General features: G+C 30.1%; 2 protein-coding genes across 2 annotated transcripts; one reads left to right on the top strand and one right to left on the bottom strand.

Moving 5' to 3' along the window:
- Positions 1-6,398: 6,398 nt before the first annotated feature.
- Positions 6,399-7,820, bottom strand: LOC130981383 (protein MAIN-LIKE 1-like). Its single transcript, XM_057904973.1, has 4 exons — positions 7,749-7,820; positions 7,061-7,348; positions 6,606-6,949; positions 6,399-6,489 (listed from the first exon to the last, which is right to left on the bottom strand). Exons 1-4 carry the CDS (start codon positions 7,818-7,820, stop codon positions 6,399-6,401), a joined length of 795 nt encoding a protein of 264 aa, XP_057760956.1.
- Positions 7,821-12,315: 4,495 nt separating this feature from the next.
- Positions 12,316-16,243, top strand: LOC130982582 (zinc transporter 1-like). Its single transcript, XM_057906618.1, has 3 exons — positions 12,316-13,044; positions 13,631-13,780; positions 15,932-16,243. Exons 1-3 carry the CDS (start codon positions 12,427-12,429, stop codon positions 16,241-16,243), a joined length of 1,080 nt encoding a protein of 359 aa, XP_057762601.1. The 5' UTR covers positions 12,316-12,426.
- Positions 16,244-24,769: the final 8,526 nt, after the last annotated feature.

Here is a 24,769-nt window from a genome sequence, read left to right as displayed (position 1 = left end):
ATAAACTTTAATAACAAGAATTTAATTTTAAAATACTGACGGTATAAATTTTTTTATAAAATCATATAATTAAATATATAAATTTATATAACCTTTTAAGTAAATTAATTATTTTGTAAACAATTAATTCTTTGTCTGAAATTTTTTTATACTAATATGGCATAAAAATTAAATTCTTATAAATCTACTTGTTTAGAATGTCTTTTTATTTTTGTATTCTTAATTTTTTTTTTGGGACCCCCTCCTAATAAGCAATAATCCTTTATCCTTTTATCAGTCTCATTACTCACTACCGTAATTTATGTTAATGTGACTGATGGGGAACCACAATGACAAGACAAAAGACAAGTTTTTATCATAATTCATGCATGAGTACGCAAAGAATCAAAGTGACCAATAACTGCCAAACATATATCCCAAAGCTGTACCAGCACAACACAGACGGATACATGCATATTCTCATTGGTATTTAGTTGAACATTACATTCTGGACAAATCTTTTGAAATAAATTAAAAAATAATAATTATTTTTTAAAATAATTTTTTCAATTTTCTTTTATTTTAAGTTGGAGCAAGTTTGCTCACTGTATCTACGGATTTATAAATTTTGTTAAAATTTATCTACTATATTAAACTAACAAGTACTTTTATGGGTGCCACAAATTTGTTCTTATTCTCGTACAATTTGAATTATATTGATATATTTTTTTATTTAATTCACATAATTTAAAATTTTACATTATAAAATTTTTAAAATTTAAATAGATATAATTTAAATTAATAATTTAATTTAATTTAATAAAAATAAATATAATTATATTATTATCTTGTATGGTTAATTATGTTTATCTAGTCTAAAAAAATTAACTATTTAAAATTGATAATTTTAAACTAAAAAGTCATTGTATTTGTATTATTTTAAATTAAAAATCATAAATAAAAATATTCTTATTATTTTAAAATTTTTTAATTTAAATATACGTACTTGTATTTTTTTAAAATTTGTTAGTTTGTTTAAATTAAAAATTTAAAATAATAAAAGTATTTTTATTTATAATTTTTTAATTTAAAAATAATATCAGTACTTTAATTTTTTTATTTAAAGTTATTGATTTTAAACGGTTAATTTTTTGTAAACTAAATAAACATAATTAATTATATAAGTACAATAATATAACTACGTTTATTTTTATCAAATTAAATTAAATCATTAATTTAAATTATATCTATTTAAATTTTAAATTAAAATTTTATAATTTAAAATTTTAAATTATATATGTAAATTAAGTGAAAAAATAAAAATATAGTAATACGATCCAAATTATACAAAAATAGGCATAAGTTCGCCGTACCAATAAAAGAATTTGTTAATTTCAATGAAGTTCACCGATTTAGTGGGCAAATTTCAACAAACTGTAAGTTTCCAACTTAAAAAAAAAAACAAATTTTAAAAAATAAAGATAAAAAAATTATTTTGATAAATAATTATTTTTTAAATTTATTTCAAAAAAAGTTTTTTATCTTTCGCACTACACTATATCTAGTAATATCTTCTTGTTTGGACATGAAGAGAAAACTAGAAATTTGAATAGACAAAACAAATTGAAAAAATTGAAAGACAAAGATTGGTTGTAAAAGGTCTAATGTTGAGAATATTAAAAAAGTAGTGGAAACTTATTTCAAGAAATTGTTTGCTACATCAATCTTTAAGGACCCAAAGGAGGCGTTCGGAGGTCTAACAAGTAAAGTTGATAACAGAATAAACCACGTACTTACGAGATTTATTTATGATGAAACAGCTAAAAGAGTAGTTTTTTCTATTAATTCCTTCTCAACATTGGATGAGGATGGTTTCACAGCAAAATTTTATCAGTATTATTGGACGATTATCAAGAAGGTCAATCAAGCAGGTGTCAGCTTTTTTTTGGAGATAAAATACTTTGATTCCTGAACCACACGCACGCATATATGTTTAATTTCTAAAGTTACAGGTGCAGATTCTATGGCTCAGATATGACTTATCAGTTTGAGTATGGTGTTCTATAAGATAATTTCAAAAATATTAGTTCATATGATGCAATTTTGTATGATTAAACTATAAGTATGAATCAAAGCTCTTTCATTAAAAGCAGGTTAATTGGTGATAATATCCTTATAGCGCATGAGTTTATGCATTACCTAAAGAACAATAAATATGGTGATTATCATTTGGCGTTGAAGCTCGATATGAGTAAGGCCTAAGACTGAGTTGTGTGAAACTTTTTTTGGGAGATGCTAAAGAGGTTGAATTTTTGTCAAAAGTGGATTGGCTAGAAATAGGGGTGTGTGACTACGGTTTTCTTTTCCTCATTTATGCAGAGGGTTTATCTCTCTATTCCACAAGGGTGAACAAAGAGTTGAGTTTTCATGTCTAGTTAAACTGGCGAGGTCCCACCATTAGTCATTTATTTTTTTTACAGATGACTCGATTTTGTTTAAAAAAACCAATGCTCAAACTTGTCAAAACTTACTTCGGCTACTACAGAAGTATAGTGAGATTAGTGGTAGATTACTAACCCGAACAAATTATCAGTCTTCCTTAGCCAGAATATTCCAAAGGAATTGAGACACAAGTTTACTAAGATCCTACAGGTTCTATATGTTGGCTCTCAGGATAAATACTTAGGCCTCCTTGCAACTGTGAACAGATTAAAAACAACCACTTTTATCTATATTGAAGACAAAAGGTAATGGAGAAACTTAATCAGTGGAAGCGATCATTATTGTCAGCAAGTGGGTGGGAAATTTTGGTTAAAGCGGTGTGGCTTCTTGATGCATCTGCATCTTTAGTAGTTTTTTCTTCTTAATTTCAGTCCATAAGGCATAAGCTAATAATTCTTGTTATTTTTAGTAATAAATTCATAGTTTAGTGCATATTACTTTGAGTGTGTGAATTTCTTTTGTTATAGGAGAATCTTAAAAGAAATTAAGCAAAAACAAGAAAGAAGAGGAGTAAGCAATAGCAACAAGCAATAGAAGGACTAAACAGAGAACTTTCAGGGAACACCACATTGCCATGCGCCTTACGCCTCACCAATTCTCACCTCTAGGGGCTGCCCTCCTTAGATGCGCCTCACGCACAAGCTCATGTGCCTCACATGTAGCTCCATGCGCCTCACGTAGCACTAAACAGAGGCCTCCAACTCCTTGTTCTTTGGGCTGTGCTTCACATGTGGTATGCTACGCCTCACGCATGCAACAATGGGCCACTCCTATGCTTGTGATACCTTGTCAAATTTCTCACTAATCTCCAATCTTTTAAGGCACTTAAGTTGATGATTAAAGTTTGAGCACAAGGCTTATGATTTAAAGCATTGATGGACAATTATAAAGAATTATCTACAACTTGACTTAGGATGGAAAACTATTGAATGAGCATTAATTAGTTAAGATTTGATTTGATTTTATTTTGATTTAGTTTTAATTCTAAATTAATGAGGTTCAGGGTTAGTATTTAAAGAATAGGGAGACACTTACGTGTCTCTCTTCTTCTCTTCTCCTAGCTGTTTTTCAATTTAGAATTTGTTTTTATTTGCACCATGAGCAACTAATCTCCTTTGTTAAGGTTAGGAGCTTTGTTCATCTTTCTATGGATTATTAATCTAAGTGTTTACTTTATTTGAGGTTCATACTTTGATCTGTTCATGATTGAGCTTTCGTTCTTCATTCCTAAAGATTTAGAATTGTTGGAAAACATTCTAGCTTCATTTTGGATTCTAAATATTGTTTTGAAAAAATTAATATTTGAATTAGTTTGAAAACTCTTTCTCACTAATTTTTTATTTAACTAGGAATAATGTTTCAATTGCTCTAGTTTGAATAGGTGACATAAAAATTGGATTAGAAAACTTTTGGAAATCATTCTTTCTTGTAAGTTTCAATTGTTTAGGATTTGCTTGAATAAGTGACATATAATTCAACCTAAGGACTATTCTTGAATCTTTTTTTAAATTAAATTAGAATTGTGCTTCATCTCTTTTCTTAAATAATTGACTAAGGAATTAGCGATTAATTAGGTTAAAGAGAAATTGAATTACCAAGGAATTGGAATTTGATTATTTATGATTTGTTGTGATTGATATTTGCATGCCTCAAATAAATGAACACAATGATTATTTTTCTAGAGAGTAAAAATCGATGAAACCTTAACATTCTCACCATCATTGTTTCTTAATTTGTCTAATTAGAATAGTCAATTAATCATTGTTGCTTAATCTTTTAATTCTCATGGAAACGATAACTCATTCACCATGATATTATTTGATACGATTCGGTGTACTTGTCGAGTTATGGTGTTGCAAAACTTTGCATCAGTTCTACTGTGCCTATATATACCTTAAGCTGTTTCAAATTACTAGAGACTCTCATTAACAATGTTCAGAGAAAAATAATGTAATTTTGGTGGGGATAGAGAAAAATGAGAGGAAATTTTAGTAGATAAAGTGAGATATTGTGTGCAGGAATAAAAATCAAGGCAGATTGAATTTCAAAAATTTGAAAACCTCAATTTAGCTATGTTAGGGAAGCAGAATCAGAGGATATTGAAGAAGACTGGTTCATTGGTGTATCAAGTTCTTAAATCCAAAAATTTTTCCTTTTCTCCTTTCATGAATGCTCAAATTAGCCAAAATTTCTCTTGGACTTGGCAAAGCATTCTTGAAGACAGGAATGTGATTGAAAAAGGAGTGAAATGGCATATTAAAAATGGTGCTCAGGTCCGAATCTACGCGGATAATTGAATGAATAATAAGGAGAGACACCAGAGAAATACTATGAATTCTTCAAATCAAAACATAATTTTGGTTAATCAATTAATGTCTTCTAATGGTACGTGGAACGAAAATTTAATTCACAATAATTTTTCAGACATAATAGCTCAAATAATTCTGCAAACTCCTGTAACTCAAGGACTAGATACATTTATATGGAAAAAAGATAAAAGAGATTTTTACTCAATTAATTTTAGTTATCAGATCTGTTTTCAATTTTTTCATCCTCCTCAAGGAGTATTTTTTCGAAATCTTCCATCAAAAAGAGCTTTAGTGTTCAATTTGGGAACTCAAATATCCAGCTAAAGTCAAATTCTTTTTCTGAAAAGCAATTCATAATGAAATACTTGTCAGAAAAAAAAAATCCAAATTAAAATTCTAGCAACACTCATTCACTGTCCTAAATGTGAAATTGAGGAAAAAACCGTCTTACATTGTCTAATTAAATACCCTCACTTAATTCAGATCTGGTTTGAATTGAAAATTATTAACGCACCTGAAAACTTTGATGAGCTGAGAAAATAGTGAATCTCAAACACAAAAACAATGGGTGTTGATAATTATGATAACTGCCGATAAAATTTGACAGTAATAACATTTTGAAAAATATAGTTAGTCTAAAATCTCAAAGTTTTTTATAACAAAAATATCTCAAGTTCAGAAATAGTGCAAGCTGCTTCTAACGACATGGACGAGGTTCTCAAGCTATTTTGAGAGACTTATCCCTGTTTTTTTATGTCTCACCATTTTTTCTTTCTTTTCTTTTAAAATATTTCGTGTTAAATATGTGACATTAATAACTTCTTTTGTTTTGTTGTCTTTTTTAGGCTAACCATTTTATTACCAATTAATAAAATATTTTTATCTTTTTGTTAAAAGAAAATTAGAAATTTATTTATTTATTTGTTTGGATATAAAAAAAATCAAAAAGAAGGAAGATAGATATTATAATGGGCAAAAAATAGAAATAAGCTAAGGTGAGTTAAATTTTACACAAATAAGTCAATGTAAATTCTCGTTCATCAATCAACCAAACTATATATATATATAGTTCGAAGCAGGGAAGTTCAAACTCCACTAACAAATAATTCGAATCATGTAGATTCGAATTATACATTGACAAACAAACCAAAATAATTCGAAGTCAGCTAATTCGAATTACACAATAAACGTAATTCGAATCAGGTTGATTCGAACTACTACCACTGACCCAATTCCACGTAATTCGAAATGAGTTAATTTGAATTACGCATAGCTTTGTTCGAATTGGGCTAGTTTGAATTATGAAGGACCAGATGTGTATATATATGGTGTGAACGTAAGTTGATCTCATTAGAGTGAAAAAATGGCTAGTGAGGAGAGTTTTGTAGTCTTGGTTCACCATAGAGGATCGATTAAGAGGAAAACACGATCCGGTGTGAAATTCACTGACAAGGATCCTCTTAGCATTTTCATGAGGCCTACGATGAGCTATGATGACCTTGTTAGTTCTGTTCTATGGAAACTTGGTCTAGAAGGCGTGAAACGGGTTAAGAAGTTCTTCTAATTACTTTGAAACTTTAATTAACTAGACTTGTCAGGTTAGTATACTCATATCCCTGGACGCAGCATGTCTATTCTGAGTCGCCACATCTGCACCCGAGGTCCCTTCTCGCTACTGGAAGGATTGTGACCTGACCACCTGCATATCACATCGGTGTTATAGCGTGAAAAAAAGTGTGACAAAATAGTATAATATTATAAGCGAAAATTGAATAAAATAATGTAACTGGAAATACAAAAGTCCAATAATGGTACCTCGAGGCCAAGGACCAGCTGAACTCATCATAACCAGCAGGCCTAAATCCAGGAAAGCGCCAGAAGATCCAGGACTGAAGCAACTGTAACGGGCCTGCTAACTTCACCACATGCCTGTTGGCCACTCGGCACATGCACCTGTACAACCATGCTAGTGCCGCCAACCCCCAGCTGTATCCACCCATCTCCTCAAGTCTCGCCACGTACGGTAGCCATCTGATGTGAATGCTGTTGCCGGACTTGTCGGCAAACAACTGGGTGCCTAAGAGCATCATGATATAGGCACGAGCAAAGCGCCTCACTGTCTCCTCATCGGCTCCTGCGGGGCACTCTCCAAAAGTCTCCTGGAACCAGGTGCAGTTAACTGCAAACTTCTGAATTTGGTTCGCAGGAGGTACCACACCAAGCAACTCTTGGAACTACACCCATGCCGGCGGGGCACCCTGGATGTATACATGAAAATCTGTCAGGCAACCACTGACATAACGTCCGTCCACTGGCAACCCCAACTGGTAGGCCACGTCCTGAAGAGTGATCGTGCACTCTCCGAACGGCATGTGGAAGGTGTGCGTTTCCAGACGCCACCGCTTGACGAAGGCACTGACAAGGGGCTCATCTAGACGGAACCATTTATCGTTCAATCTCGCCAGATGGTATAATCCGGCCATCTGCAAGTATGGAACGTACCGGTCATCGAGTTGCATGCTCTGCTGCCACCGCATGCTCGAGATGCATCGCTGGGGCTGCACGTTACACGGACCGCATAGTTAGAACCACTTGCAAAACCACAAACAAAAAAAAAAAACTAACAACACAAACCACTTATCTAAACCACTAATAAAAACTACATGCAAAACCAACATAGTAAACCGCTAGCAAAACCACATGTTTACATCGCTAACGTAAACCACATGCGAATCCACTAACGAAGACCACATGCAAAAACCACTAACATAAATCATCAACAAAATCGCATACAAAAATCACTTAGATAAACTATTAACATAAACCACCAATAAAACCGCATGCAAAACCTCAAAAATAAACCACTTGCAATACCACTAGCATAAACTACTAAAATAAACCGCCTACAAAACCACTAACTCAAATTAACCACTAGCACAATATTTTCTATCTACTAACCTCGTCGTTGATGACCCCGGGTATATGAGCAACCCCATCCAAATGATATAGCCTTCCCGGATCGTCCCCCATCGGTTCAGTATTCTGCTCGAGCCTTTCTCGGACCGAATCACTCTCGTTTTCTCTGGGATTTGGTGGGGTAGAGGAATGGAAAACTCATTCGAATGACCTTGGTTCGAACTCCTTATATAGCCTAATCACTTGTAATTCGAAACAACCTCTTTCGGATTACTACTCGTTTGCTAATTGTGAATAATTTGAATCAAAGAGATTCGAACTCCATGGGGACTCGTGCACAAACGTAATTCGAAGTCACTTAATTCGAATTAGGCTTCTTGTAGTTCGAATTCTATTGATTTGAATTAGTAGGTCAGATTGGTAAGCTATAATTCGAAATAGTTAGCTTCGAATTATGTTTAAATAGGGTTCGAATGAAGCTAATTCGAATTGTATTAAAATGTAGTTTGGTTGATTGATGAAAAATTTTTGAAAATGGCTGATTTGTGTCAATAGTTTCTCATGTTGGCTTATTTCATTTTTTTTGCCTTATTATAATGACACGTCTATCTTTATTCCAATACAATATATATGCACATACAATTTTCATTTATTTTTGCACTTACTTGCAAGTTACATAAATAATTCTTATTAATTATTAAATAAAAAACTAAATATTAACATTGAAATATATGAACATAGGCGATATAAATTTCATTTTCAAGCATCTCAGTACTTATTTTCACCGCGAAATTTTTTTATTAATTAATAAGTCCCTTACACGTTAAATCATCGGCTTTAGGTTAAAGAAATATTTCATCCTTATAAAAAAAATTAGAATTTAATCATTCTTATAATTTCTTTTATGTTAATTCATATTATTCATTTTTCTCATTAAATAATAACGTAAAAGATATAATGTAACAAACAATTATTATGTTATCATTTAATATAGAATAAATTACTAATTGTAATTACAAAATATTTAGAACACTGATAAATTTATTTTTAAAAAATAAAACTGACATTATTTTTAAAAAAGATAAACTCCGATGGATAATATTATTCTAACACTAAAAAAAGTACCCAAAAATTTCAAACTATTTTATTTAACCTAACCTAATTTAACTCTAAATTTTCAACAACAGCTTTAACCTCATCCCATCTCATCCTACCCATAATCCCAATCCCATTAGAGAACTTATGAAGAATAATTTAAAAATTTAAAAAAAAATTTAAATATTTGAATATTATTGTTTATCAAAATTCATCTTTTATCAATATAATATTAATTTTATTTTTTATGAATAAATTTGTCAAATTCTACCTAAATATTTATAAGTACAACTAAAAATTTGTTCTTCAATATCACATACGTCAATATTCAATTGAATAAACTGACTATATTAGATTGAAATAGACCTTAGAACCAATAATCATATGTAATTTGTTTGGTCATATATATACACACACACTCATCCACCCATATATGCTAGAAAAAATTTTATACCACAACTTAGTTATTGCTGGAAATAAAACTTAGTGTGACCACATATGAGACAAACAGCTTTGCGATACACAAGTCTCAGCCAATAACCATATGTAATTTAAACCATCAATAATTCTCTTAGAGGGCCATTGAAGAAGAAATTTTTGGATGTGGGTGATGATCCCTTCCCTTGTTCCTTTTATTTTCTCTTCCCCCACTATGATCTTGTGATCAAATCCAAAAGGGACAAAAAGGAAGTAAAAATCTGCTGACTATTTTTGCTATTTCTGTTGAACCAAACGTCAATTAAATTTTTCTATTGATTATTTTTTACACAGTTCTACTTTCAATCAGAAATTTAAAAAATTTTAAATAAAAACAAAATATATATAATATAATAATAATTTTTAATTAAATTATTTTATTAGCTCTTATAATTTACCAATTTTTAGTTAAATTTTTATAATTTAAGAGTTTATAATTAAATCAGTATATTAGATAAAAAAAGTTAATTACATTCTTAGTAGTTGTTATTTTTCAGAAAATACACACTAATTCTAAAATATTTTATTTTTAAAATATTTTATAATTCATCTTACATCTATAAAAATAAATATTTAAAAAAATTTTAAAAAACCTAATAAAAAATTTTGATATAATATACGAATTTAATATAATTACAAATTTTTAAATTAAAAGGACCTAATAAAAATTTGATGAAGTTATAAAAAGTAATAGAGTAATTAAATCTTATTTTTATAATAATTATATTTTGTTATTAATTTTTAAATTATTTAACTAACAAATTAAAATATTAAAATAGTAATTTAAATTATCATGTATACCTTAAAATTCTATTATTCTAAATTTTATATTTAAAAAAAAATTGAATAAATTTTTTATTGTCAAATATCTCTCTTTATATATATATGTTATAAACAAACATTTAAAAATTCGTCTTCTTTACAATTACGAAATTGTCTCTGTATAATATTCAAAAAAAAAGAAACACTTATGAATAAATAATATTCTTTCAAGTGTCAACTAATTTTTAATAAAAAATATCAATCTCACATATAAATTTGATCATAACAACACATATCTAAAATAAAATTTTTAAATTGACTATTAAATGTCAAAAATTGAATAAAAATAATTTTTAGTAGAGTCAAATTAATTAATTTAATTAAAAAAATAATTATTATTGTTACGTACTACTGAAAAAGTTTTTAAATTATAGTAACATGTATATGCGTCCCTGTTTCTCAACAAGTTTTTGTTAAATTATATTATACTAAGGGTGTGTTTGAGTGAGAAGACTATAAGAAAATATATTTTTTTAATTATTTTTTTAAAAAAATTTATAAAAATATAAAAATAATTTTATGTTTAAATATCTCATATAAAAATATTTTTTTATCTATTAATTATGTTTAGAAATAATAATATAAAATTATTTTTTGTTTATTTATTATGTAAAAAATATTTTTTAATAAAAAAGATTTTTTTAAAAAGATATAAATTTTAGCTTTTTAAAAAAAACGTTTTTTTTTACTAATATTTTTATTTTTTACTATTAAAAATTTACCAAATACACTAAAAAATAAAATAAATTTTTTTATTAAATTCTTTTTCTATCAACTTAATAACATCCAAACAAACACCCATTCTTAGTTTGTCGTTTAACATTTGTCATGAGGTTTATTTTCTGGGATTGAAATTACTGTTTATATCCGTCACTCACTATGCTTGCCACTGACAACAATTTGCTTATGTTTTCAGTTTATATACTTGTATCAGCTCTACAATTATGCATCAAACCAAAATTATATTGAAGTCAAATTCTTTTACATTCGTTACAAAGTTTGACATCGAAAATTTTCTCCTTGTTTCTAATTGCTATTAATTATACTTAGATCTTGTTGGCATCGAAAATTAAGTGTAGCTAGTTAGTTCTGCATAATAAGACATGAGTTTTAATTTTTAAAAACGGAGATTGAGAGAAAAAATATATTATAACTTATAAGTATTTTATCGCATCTTATAATTGCGAGAACAATGCTATCACAATTTTTTAATTAAAAAATATATTTGAGACTTAAAATAAGAGTTTTTATTCTAGTTTTGTGTTAATTACAATCTTATGATGAAAGAAATTTTCTAAACTGCTACGAGTGGTTAGAAATTTCACTAATATATATATGAAGTAAAAAATTGAATAATTATAGAAAATTAACTTTTAATTAGTCAATGTTAATTAACTTTTTTGTTGTATTTAAGGACTTAAAATTTAGAATTTAGGACTAATATTTAAAATTTAAGATTTAAGGTGGTCAACAACAAACGATAGTAATCCATAGACTATTAATTTGTAGTGAGAGATAAAATTGTGGTGTCACAAAAAAAAAAAAGACCAAAAAAGATAGAGGAATAATTTCAAAACAAAAAAAGCCTGATATTGACTAAAAATAATTAATTTCATAGTTTAATCGTAAAAAATTTAAATTTTTACTCTTGTAGACATCTCTTGTACTATTAATTTATTCTATTAAATATTGACATGGCGTGTTAAATTATCACCGTCGGTATTTAATAACAACTAAAATAGATATTTTGAAATTTTACTAGATAGAAAAACATGTAGGGAACAAATTAAAAATAAAAATTTTTATTTAAAATAAAAAAATAATAAAAAAATATTAGACTTTATTATTTTTTGTCATTACTTTTAGTTATTAATTCAATTTTCTTAATTTGGTAATTCAATAATATATTTTAACTTACACTTTTAAATATTAATAATTAATTAATAACTAAAAATATTAAAATAATAAATTTTAATAATTCTCTAATATTTAAAAAAAACTTATTTAAGTATAAATGATTTATTATAAATATAAACCCATAGTTGAATAATGCAAAGCAGTAGTTTTGTGTTATACTATTTAGAATAACCATCCGAGTACAAGGGATAATAAACATCTTCTCGATGAGAGCTAATGGAAAAATGTAACACTAATGATTATATCTCTAATACTCCATAATTCTCCATTGTATACATTGTATAAATATTTCATTGGCTCCTCATACTTTCCGTTTGTGTTAATTGTGTCGCCTCGAATTTACTTTCGATCAAAACCCTTTCAGTGACCACAAAAACATTTTCTCTTCCACACCCAACAACTATCAATCATGTTCCTTCCATCAAGAAAATCCATAACCATATCCATCATTATCCTCCTCCTCAATCAAACAACAACAACATTAGTCTCATCAAAATGCACTTGTGATGACAATTCAAATGACAACAATAATGTTTCTGAGGCACTAAAGTACAAACTAATAGCCATGACAACAACACTAGTTGCTAGCATAATTGGTGTGTGTCTTCCAATCATGGCGAAGAACTACAGATACCTTAACCCAGAGAATGATTTCTACTTCTTGGTGAAATCATTTGCTGCTGGTGTGATCCTAGCAACAGGGTTCATCCACATTCTTCATGATGCATTTGAGAATCTAACAAACCCTTGTATTGGTGAAAAGCCTTGGGGGTTGTTTCCGTTTTCTGGGTTTGTGGCAATGCTTGCAGCAATTGGGACACTCATCATGGAAGCTTTGCTTACTGGCTACCATAAAAGGTCTGAATTGATGAAAGCTCAGCCTCTGGAAGATGAGGATGAAGAAGTTCATCATCACCATCATGGTGCTGGTGGTGGTAACGTTCTTAACCCTGCTCTTCCGTCGTCAAACAGATTAGATTCGCCGGAAGATTCGCCCGATCATCTTCGAAATTCTATAGTCTCTCAGGTATGTAACTCTTTCCTCCCACTTTATATAAAGGATAAGATCGTTAGATAATTTTGTTCTTTATCTTTTAATATGATATGAGAGTTTTTATAATTTAAAAAATTTAAAGTTTCACCTATATTAAGGTTAAAAAACAGAATTTTAATATAAAAAAATACAAATTTATGAAAACTCAAAAAAAAAAAAAAACGTCAAAATGATCATTCTTGAACATGAAGGGATGGCTCAAATTCTTTTATCACATGCTCTGTTACATTATTTCATAACTAGATCAGGACAACTCTTCATACAATTGAAGGGAGGCAAGAATATTCAATTCTCTTTTTTCCTTAACTCTCTCTCTCTTTCTCTTTTTTATTTTACTTCAAATGATTACTAGGAATATAGTATGAGACATTTAGATTTAACAAGATTTTGATGAACATTCTGAATTTGTGGTCCCATTTAAATATCCATTTTACCATTATTGGACTGAATTATGGTTTAGACTCATTTTAACTGTTTCATTTTTTTTTTTACTTTAAATTTAATAAATGTCCAAATATACACATATTTAAAGATGTAGAATTAATCTTACTCTCTTCAGATTTTGGAGTTAGCTATTGTTGCGCATTCAATCATTGTTGGAGTGTCTCTTGGGGTGTCCCAAAGTCCTAACACAATCAAGCCTCTGGTAGCTGCCTTGAGTTTTCATCAATGCTTTGAAGGCATGGGACTTGGTGCCTGCATTTCCCAGGTGCTACTTCTTACAAATGTATTTATATATAAATAAAAAAAATTGTGCTTGCTTTTGTAGTTTTCTTTCATAAGCAGAGAATAGATTACTTAGTGTTTATGAAAGTTTGAGTGGATTATATTTATACTACCTCTTTTAAATTGATATTTAGATAGACATAAAATATCAGAGATTGTCATAAATATCGTAAGTATAATCCACTTTAGTGATATACGAATATTTAATAATTTCTCTAACACTTAATTAGTTAATATACCTCTTTATTGTCAGCCACAATGTGAAAACGGAATTTTTTTAAGAATAAATAAAATAAGAATTTAGTTAATATGTCTCGTCAAAATACATGTTAAGATTATAAGAGTAAAAATTTTTTATTAAAAATATAAAAAATTTAAATTTTTAATGTATTTATTTTGTATTAATTAATTAGATATAAATATTTAAATTTTTTATTAATAATAAATTTATTATATGCTTTTAAAATACATGTTAACTAAATTTATAAAATAAATATATTATTTATTGATATATGCGAATCTAAAACATTTACATTTTTATCCTCTCGTTACATATATTTTTCATTTATAATATAAATAAGATGATGAGAAACAAAATTTTAATATTTATCCAACACTAATCATTCTCATTATTTTCTTTTTTTTCTTACAAATAGCTGGCAGCAATTTGTTAATATTTACGGTTCCGCTACGTTACCAACAGTATATCTGCCAACTTCTGCCAATTCTTATTTATAATTGTGTTTCATGAAAGTGTGTTCATGGATGTGTCTAATAAAAATGTCTTTTTTATAACTGTGTTTAATAGAAGTGTCTTTATAGATATATTTTTTTGATGTGTCTCTTTATATATGTATTTAAAATATATTAATTATTAGACACATCTACGAACACACTTCCATGAAACACAAATATAAATAAGAGTTGGCAGAAGTTGGCAGATAATATGTTGGTATCCTATACTTTTTCTAATATTTATCCAAAGAAAAAGTGTATGAAAACAACACTTTTATTAAAATTTAGTTAACATATAATAAGTAAAAAAAAAGTAAGTAATTTTATATTATATAATCTCACACTATTAAAAATATTAATAATAATTAATTAATAACTATAAATTACAAAATTTACTGAACTCTAGCACTCTTCTTAAAAAAAGTCTAGAAGGCTAACAACTTTTATATTTTCTGGTCAGCACTTAACCATAAAAAAAAAGTGAGTGATTTTTTATTATTGAATATAATCTCACACTATTAAAAATAATATTAATAATCAATTAATAATTACAAAATACCAAAATTGCTGCCCCTAACATTACTCCTCTTCTTATCCAAATGAAGACATAAACGAAAGTGAGAATGGAGTTCGTCTTATTTGAATACACCGGTCCTACACTAATGCGCACTCACCACATATAGATTTTTTGTCTCAGTTGAAAACCTCATTCAGATTGATGAATATGGGGACACTTGGTCTAAAAGAAATTGGGAATATCAAATACAAATTCCTAACAAACTTTAAAAAAAGATTATTCCGATATCGGATTTCTGACTTGAGAGTGATGATCATATTCGAGTAATGTTTGATATTCATGGAAAAGTTTTAGCCCAACAAGTGATAGAACACCTCGTCTCCAGTAAATTGCTTCGGTCGACTACGAAAGAGGGCTCTGAGCCGGATGAAGAGTATATAGCTGAGAATGATGCATCCAACAACAGGGATGGTAAAGATGAGTTTGTGCCGAAGACCCGTTAATGAACCAATCCGATTTTTTCCATCTGTTGCATGTTCCATTTGGATGATCACTTTAAAGGATGGTCAAAAGAAGAAATCAAGAATCACCAACATGAAATCTAAGAAATCCAAATTTACATCCCTCCACACTTCACAGTTAGCAATTAACTCAATTTTTTTAGTATAGTAATTTAATAATATATTTTATTCTATATTTTTAAACATCAATAGTTAATTAATGACTAAAAATAATAAATTTTGATAACTCTCTAAATGGTTAATTTAAAATATAAAACAAAATAAATAAAAAATTATCGTTCCTTTCAATCTATTTATTTTTCTTCAATTTTATGAATTCTAAAATATCACTTTGACTAATATTTGTTGTTTCTTTCATTAGGCACAATTTAAAAATTATACAGTTGTAATTATGGTACTATTCTTTTGCTTCACAATCCCAACCGGAATTGGGGTTGGTATTGGTATATCAAAAATCTACAATGAAGGCAGTCCAAAGGCTTTAATAGTTGAAGGGATTCTGCTATCAGCATCCGCAGGGATTCTAATTTACATGGCTCTTGTTGATCTTCTTGCTTCCGACTTTATGAACCCTAAAATGCTAAGGAGTCTTAGGCTCCAACTTGCTGCAATTCTTGCACTTCTTGTGGGAGTCATTTGTATGTCGCTCTTGGTCTTGTGGGAAGGAGCATAGCCACATTGTAACTTCAACTATTAAACTTCCAAAATGTTAATTCTTTTAGTTCAATTTATCTATTTATTTTAAAAAATGAGGTTTTAATATATATGTTCATGTTCATTTACCGGTATTTGTTTCTATTATAGAGAGGAACATGATGCATATATACATAATAAATGGTGGCCAATGCAATAATACGAGGGTGCCTATGAAATCGCCACTTAACTTGTGCCGTCACTAGGGGTGGCAAAGCGGGCCGGCCCGCCCCGCCCCGCCTAGGCCCGCCTCATAAACGGGGCGGACCGGCCCGCCCCGCCAACTAAAATGGGTTCAAAATGCTAGCCCGCCCCGCTTTATGACGGATTGGCGGGTTGGCGGGCTAGCCCGCTTGACTCTTTTTTTTTTTTTTTGAAAAATAAAATTCATTAAAATTAACTAAAAAATAATAATTAAAAAATAAAATACAAATAAAAAATAGTTAAATTATAATATAATTTTTTTACTATTTTTTTTTAATTTTTAACTTCAATAAAATTATTCAAAATAATATTTGTCAATAAAATCATCTTTATTTTAAAAAATAAGTCACATAATTTGAGCATATATACGAAACTGTAAAATAAAATAAATAAAGTTAATAACTAAAAGAAGAATAAAAACAAAAAATGAAAAAAAAGTGTTTAAAAATTCTATAATTATTAATTTTATAATAGTAACTACACTTTTATTTAATAAAAAAAAAGAAAAATAATAAGCTTCGGCCCGGCGGACCGGCCCGCCCCGCCCCGCCAAAACCCGCCAATTTGGCGGTGCGGGTTTGGCGGGTTTTTATAATTTGGCGGGCTCCAAATTCTAGCCCGACCCGCCTTTTTTAGCGGGTTTAGCGGATCGGCCCGGCGGGTTCGACCCGTTTTGCCACCCCTAGCCGTCACCAATGGTTCTGAAATCGAAACCTGCACTCTTTTTTTTTAAATTAAACAAAAAGCAACCAAGATCTCAACCAACGATTTTTAAAATTATAAATTGCAAATTTCAAATTGCAATATATGATTTCTTTTGTAAAAGTTATTTTTTATATTGGTTTGTTTTTAGGGATGTACAAATGAATGGGCTGTGTGGAAATTGAACACATGTATGATGCTTTTAGCCGCTTTGTATTTTTAATATGGGGTAAAAGGTGGTGTTTTTAAATAAGGTGGAAATTTTGTGTGTTTTTTTTAATATGGATACCACAAATTTGAGGGTCAGATTTGTGGGAATGCCACAAATTTGAGGGTTAGATTTGTGGTGTTTTATTTTTTTTTTTTTGTTGATAATCATAAATCTGATGGTCAGATTTGTGGTTTAAAATTTTTTTTAAAAAAAAAATACAAATCTGAGGGTCAGATTTGTAACCCTATGAAATCTGACCCTTCAGATTTCTCTACTCTTCCAAAACTGAGGGTCCGATTTGTTACTCAAAATTAAAAAAAAAAAATTAATCCATATTCAAGAAAAATACACCAATAATCCATGATGATGAATTACACACAATTTTTTTTCATATAAAAAAAAATTAGCCGCGAGAGCCACGAGGATCTGACATTATCATCCCACACTATGTGGGTTTCTGACTGAGAAGGAGACACTTGACCCACAGTGTCAGTTCGATTTCAAACAGAGAGGGTAGGGGTTAATTTTATTTCAGAGGGAGAGAAGGCATTGTGATCCAAAAAAGATACGAAAGGAGGAAGAGTTCTGCCATCAACCCCGTTCCGACTTACTCTTTCGTTGGTGTTTTTGCGTGGTTTCTGGTTTTGCTCGGCCACTTTCCATGCTGCTGGTGGAGTCGCCTTTGTTGCCACTGCTGCTGCCACCGAGGGTACTGCTGTTGTTGTCTCTGCCACTATATGTTCTTCACCAATTCTTCCATCTCTCCAACTCTTGATTCCTTATGTACCTCACATCCTCTTGGATAGCATATACACGAAAAAAGACATGTACGAAAAGTAAAATATATTTTCTTACTTGAGTGTTTTCCTTTTGTAATACAATAATCAATTTTAATGCCTTTTGTTTTCTTACCTGAGTGTTTTCTTTTGTTTTAATGGCTTTTATTGCAAATGTGGGTAGAGTCTTCATGGGACATCATCATTGAAAAATTAAAGGAAAAGCATAAGTAAATAATGAGAATACTAAACAATGTGAACAATAGATATATGGAATGTTCAATTTATTAGGTGTGCAGATGATTATCCTAATATTAAGATTTAGGTAAATAATTTTGAGGTGTAGTATATTTTTACTTTATTGAATCAATTTTAGTGCTCATTGTTCATATTGTTCACAAAAACTATTTTTTACCTAACAAAGTCTAAAATTAAATTATCCTGAGTCTGAAGTTGATCTTATTGTAAGATAAACCCGTTATAACTTGATAATAATTTTTTCATAAACTAATCATGGGTTGTTATAGGATGATGGAATTCATAAGATTGAATTGGTTTTCAGATGTTTAATTATGTAGTCATAAATTTATTCTGACTTTAGATTAACTCATAAGTTTTGAAATCTTATACATGAAATTTGAAAATAGACTTCTCAAATGAATTGATATTAGTTATTTTTTCTTGCATTATACGATATTCAATTTCCAAAATTTAAAAAAAATAAATATGGCGAAGAGTAAGTCAAACGGTCCGATTTATTCCACCACAAATCAGAGAGTCGGTATTACTCGCAAATCGAACCTCATAGTTGCGTTTGGTAGTGACACGCATGCAACAATCGAAAGACAAATCCAACGAGATTGGACGAACAAGAATGCGTTTTTAAATTGGAGCATCAGATTTGTGAGGCATGTTAATCCAACGGACAAGTTTTAATCAGAGACAATCTAACAGTCAGGATTAAAGATCAAATCAAAGCCTCATATTTGTGAGGCACGCTAATCCAATGGACAAGATTACATCTGCGAAGATCAGACGGTCAGGAATGAAGAGCAAATTGGAGCTTTAGATTTGTTCCTTGTCCTAGTGTTGCCCATGCAGCTGGTTGGCGTGGAGTGCGTGGGCCGGGGTAGAAGAGTCTTCTCTGTCTTCTTTATCTCGTTCATCCCTCTCATTCTCATTTCATTCACTCCTTTACTTTCGTTCTCAGAAACAAAAACACATTCATAGAATCTCAATCCAAAATTTTTATTTTGGCAAAATTACAATGCCTACAAAACAAAAAATTAAGGAAGTTGATCGTTTCTCATATTGTTAATTATCTTAGTCAACTTAATTTTGTAAGTTTTTTTTTATTAAAATTAAAAAAATTGATCATCCTAAATTTTACATTACTAATTATTTTAGTCAATCTAATTATGTAAATTTTTTATTTTTTTCAGAATAAATATTAAAATAATAATGTACATTTAATCTTGTTTATTGTAAGTAAATAATAATATTAAACGTATTGGGGTAGATAAATATTAATTATATATATATGCGCACTGAGTTTACATTAATAATAATCTTTGGGTGTAGTTAGTTTATTAATTGTATTTGTTAGAGTATGATGGCAATTAGAATTTAGTTTGTAGGTGAATTTTATTGATAATACTTCAAATTAGAATATTTGCTAATTTTTTTTAGTGTTAGTGTCATACCAATTTAGTTAAGTAATGTTTCTAAATTAAATTAATAGAGTTTAATTCAGGATTTGTGATTAATTTGATTAATTATTTTATAATGTTTGATATTATAAATTAGAATTGTTAGTTTAATTTATTAACTATATTTGTTGTAATAGAATAAATAGCAATTTGAATTTTAACTTTTTCGGTAACATTAAGATTAATGAAAATGTTAAAATGTTTTAACGAAAATAAATATTATATTTTTGTAATTATTTTAATGTTATCCGATAGAGATTAGAACAACTAATTATTGCCACAATGTTAATTATTAAGCTAATGAAAATAATTAATATTTAGGTTTTATGTTAAAATATAATTATATATGTTACTTTTATGTATGTATATATGTTGGGTAAACCTATTCTTTTTTTGGTGACGTTGGATAAACCTATTGATTAATTATATTTGTTACTCTGTGTTTTAGAAATAAGATATATATAACTTGGCTGGATTTTGTTGATAACAAAATTAGTTATAATGATAATTAAGTTAAAATTAATTTAGGTATAATTTCTGTAATTATATTAGTTAGTTTAGTAAAGAGTGTAATGTTTTACTACACAAAATTTATGTTGCAGTTGTAAGTTAGAGATAGTGAAACATTACGACTTCTAAAACTTAAAAGTATATGTATAGTAATTAAAGAATAATGATATATCTAAGAACCTGTGAAAAAGATGACAGAAAAAAAGTCGTACAACACTCAAAATGTCGAAGATAACAACCGTCGGTAAATAGAAATGAACGAAGACAAAGTCGGCTAAAAAGTATAATACAACCCAAAAGTACACAAAATACAACCTGTTCCTCCATAAATCAACCTCTAAGAGGGATATATAAATACATTTATCAAAAGTAGAAAAAAGTACTATATAGATCAAAATAAACCCAAAAGTAAAGTCTTCGCTTCATCAAGAGTCCAGTGTACTCAACGAGGTGCGTCACGTCCTGCATATGAAAATAACAAAATCCGTCAACGGGTAAGAACCCAAAAGTTTCCAGTAGGGTAATAATTCCAAATAGAGACATTATAAAAGATATAAACCTGATGAATGAAAAATTGATGGTTTAGAATTTCACAATAAAGTCTCGTTGCAAGTATAGTTTCTAAACTAACAAACAATCCTTTCATACAAAAATTTGTTTGTCACAAATACAAACCCTAAAAATAATAACCGAAGTATTCAAACCTCGAGTCGTCTCTCAAAGAAATTGTAGGGAAGTGTTCTTGCTATTGGTTATGAGATGTATATTTTGGGGTTTTGATAAGAGATATGAAAGAGAAATGGCAAGAAAGTAAATGAATTCAAATGTAAAAAGCTCTTGGCAAAGTATGAGAACTAGAAATCCTATCCTCATTATCCTTCTCAATTGTGATATCAATTGTCCATTGCTCCCACTTAGTCAACCTCTAACTATGGAGGAAAGTCAAGTGGATGAATCAATTTGATTCCTCAAATCCTAGTCAACTCTTAAGGAAAGACTAGTGTTAGTGGAATTCAAATCAACTAGCAATTTCCAATTGTCAACCAACAAAAGAGTTTAATAACTCAAGAGTCTCCAATTACTCAACCAAAGCCAAGAGGAGAAAGATCTAGCTCATAACTAAAAGAAACATTTCATCAAACACATAGAAGGCAATAAAGTTAAACAACATGAATTGCAAGAATTAAAGAGAGATCTAACTACAAAGACAAGAGATCAATAATAGAAAACCAAAGCAAACATGAAAAGACATGAAAATCATAAATTGCCTTGAAAGGAAAATAGAAATCTACAAAAAAATTCATAAACTACAACTAACAATACAAAGAAATTACATGAGAAGTAGAATGCTACAACTACAAGAGAACAATTAAAGATGAAAAAAGAAAATTAAAGCAAAAGAGGAGAAGTAGATCTAGATCTAACTAAGAACCCTAATCTAGAGAGAAGAGAGAGCTTATCTCTCTAGAAACTAACTAAAGCATGACAAAACTAAACTATAACTCCCTAACTAACTAATTGGTTCATCCATCTTCAATTCTTGGGTTAAATAGCATCAGAAATGAGTTGGATTGGGTCCAAAATGCTTCAGAAATCGCTGGCCACGAGTTGCCTTTAGTGAGTCACGTGCGAGCATCAATGCGTACGCGTGGGTCACGCGTACGTATCTCTAAACGCCAGACAACTATAACAAATTTTATATTATTTTGAAGCCCCGGATCTTAGCTTTCCAACGCAACTAAAACTGCCTCATTTGAATCTCTGTACCTCATGTTATGATCGATTAAGTGCGAAGAGGTCAAGATTGACAGCTTTGCGATTCCTTCATTTCTTCATGAGTTCTCCATTTTTTACATGCTTTTCCTTCGTTCCCTTAATCCAATATTTGCCTTCTAAACCTGAAATCACTTAACAAACATATCAAGGCATCGAATGAAATTAAAGTGAAATAAAATTAGTGATTTAAAGGCCTAAAAAGCATGTTTTCACTCTTAAACACAATTTAAGGAGAATTTGCAAAATCATGCTATTTTAGTGAATAAATGTGGGAGAAGGTGATAAAATCTCCCAAATTAAGCACAAGATAAATCACAAAATTGGGATTTATCAGAACCCACTAGGCAATCCTAACCTCCAATCATTCAAGGTTCAAGCCTAGAGTCCTTTCTAATTCAAACAAGGTAAACAAACTAAGTCTCAGTCATACTAGTGATCTCAAAATCTCAGTTCTTCCCAATACAAGTCATTATATCTCTCTCTCTATATCATAATTGTCCAAATTCCATGATTCTATATCAAAAATCAGTCCCAATAGTATCAATTTATTCTCAATATTTAGTCTCAACCCGTAGCAAGTGGGACAAGTCACAACCTTTGTATCTACCCAGGAAGTTTCAATATCAATCAAATTCATTTCCATCATCCAATCAATCAATCAATAATATTGCATCAAGTACAACCCTTAGCATCACCATCGCCAGCATAAGGGATCTCTCATTTGTTCAAACACAAACAAAACAATACAAAGAATACATAAATAGAGAGACAAATAAAGCAAGTAGCTCAAATAGCATATAGATACAATTATTCAACAAAGCAAGCCAAATACAAGATGCACACCCAATCAATACACACAAATGCAAATGACGCATGCCTGCCCTATTGGCCATGAGCTCATGCATCGGTTTTATTGCCAGAACATGACACGAGTAAGCAGGATTAACCAACCGTCCTTATTTGTAAGTTCCACGAGCAAGCAGGATTCACCAACTATCCTTTCCCGGAACACGCAAGTGGGATTAACCACCGTCCTTGCCTATCACATTAAACCATGAGTAAGCGAGATTAACCAACCGTCCTTACCAGGTACTTCGAACAAGCGGGATTAACAACTGTCCTTTTCTAGAACAAATATCAGTCAATGCACAAGCGGGATGAACCACCATCCTTATCCGAAAAACCATGAACAAGCGGGATTAACCACCATCCTTGTTCTAGTATAACTCAGTTTAGTGTGCAAACGGGATTCACCAATATCCTTGCCACGAGTAAACATCAGTTCATAGTAAAGTCTTTAATCAACTTTTAAAATCATTAAGTTCATTAACCATATTCTCCTTTAGTTTACCAATTCCTTTGTCTCGTGACCGGGATAACACCACCGTTCTCACAGCGAGCAGGATAAAACCTCTATTCCACAACTACACCGCAACCATAGAATAAGTGGGATGAGACCACCGTCCTTGTCTGGTACAAGTGCCAGAGCAATAACAAATCAGTACGCAAGTGGGATAACACTCAGACCTTGCCATAAACAGATATCCAATCCATACAAAAGTAGGATATCATGCAGACCTTGCCAATCCAGCCATTCAGGCTATAATCAATCATTATCAGTGTTCTTAAGTAATTTTATAAGTGATTTAACTCATTAACCCCAATTATTTATCCATTTTATCGTTTTGAATCCATAAACCCCATTCATGTATCAGTTTTTTAATTTCTTAATCATGTGAGTGGGATGGAACCTTTGTCCTCACCGCGAGCGGGATAAACCACCATTCCCACAATAATTTTATCCGGTTTACTAAGTGGTTATCCAAGAATTAATTCAATTTAATGTCTTCAATATGCTCTCACTCCTTCCAGAGTCTAAAAGCTAGTTTCCCGACCTTAAACATGGATTACAGAAGTTTAAAAACTTGTTGAAAAAGTCAAACAGTACAAAACAGAATTTAAATGAGAAAACAGGACTTGTACGTATGCATCACCCTTGTGCGTGCGTATGCACAAATCATAAGGGCTTCTCAACTTGTGTGTATGCATGACTCCTGCGCGTACGCACAACTTGAAAAATTCCTGGGCGTGTGTACACATGACCATTTTCATCCGTTCTGACCTGTGCTGCACACACAGGCCAAAATTATGGTTCTCTGCAACTTTTCAAAATTCAGCCCAAAACCTCAGTTTTCAAACACTCATACTTCCTCTACAAAATTCTGTTTTTCTTCAATTTTTAGATAGTTTTAAAGAACTTTTCATTAACTTTAATTTAAGACAACTTTCATTCAATTCCAAACTCCGGGTGCCAAGTGATGACCCGTCAAATTGATTAAAAAACTATCCTTTACCAAATTTACACTAATGCTCATTTTCTCCAATTTTCCATCCCACTCAATTCCAAACCATACCAAAACTTTTACTAAGCATTCTTAGCACTCATTCACCATTTTCTAATCATTCAACACATAATTAACCAATTTCAATCTGCTAACCATTTCTAAAGTTTTCTATCAATAATCAAACCAACAATCCATTCATATAACCAAATTCTCATTATTCCAAAATAATTCGCCCGTGACAAATTCACCACTTACTGTGACTTATGATATAGG

This window comes from Arachis stenosperma, chromosome 5 (assembly GCF_014773155.1).
Source record: "Arachis stenosperma cultivar V10309 chromosome 5, arast.V10309.gnm1.PFL2, whole genome shotgun sequence".
NCBI lineage: Eukaryota > Viridiplantae > Streptophyta > Magnoliopsida > Fabales > Fabaceae > Arachis > Arachis stenosperma.
Note: the sequence above shows the minus strand (reverse complement) of the source record. Positions and strands in the feature narration are given on the sequence as shown.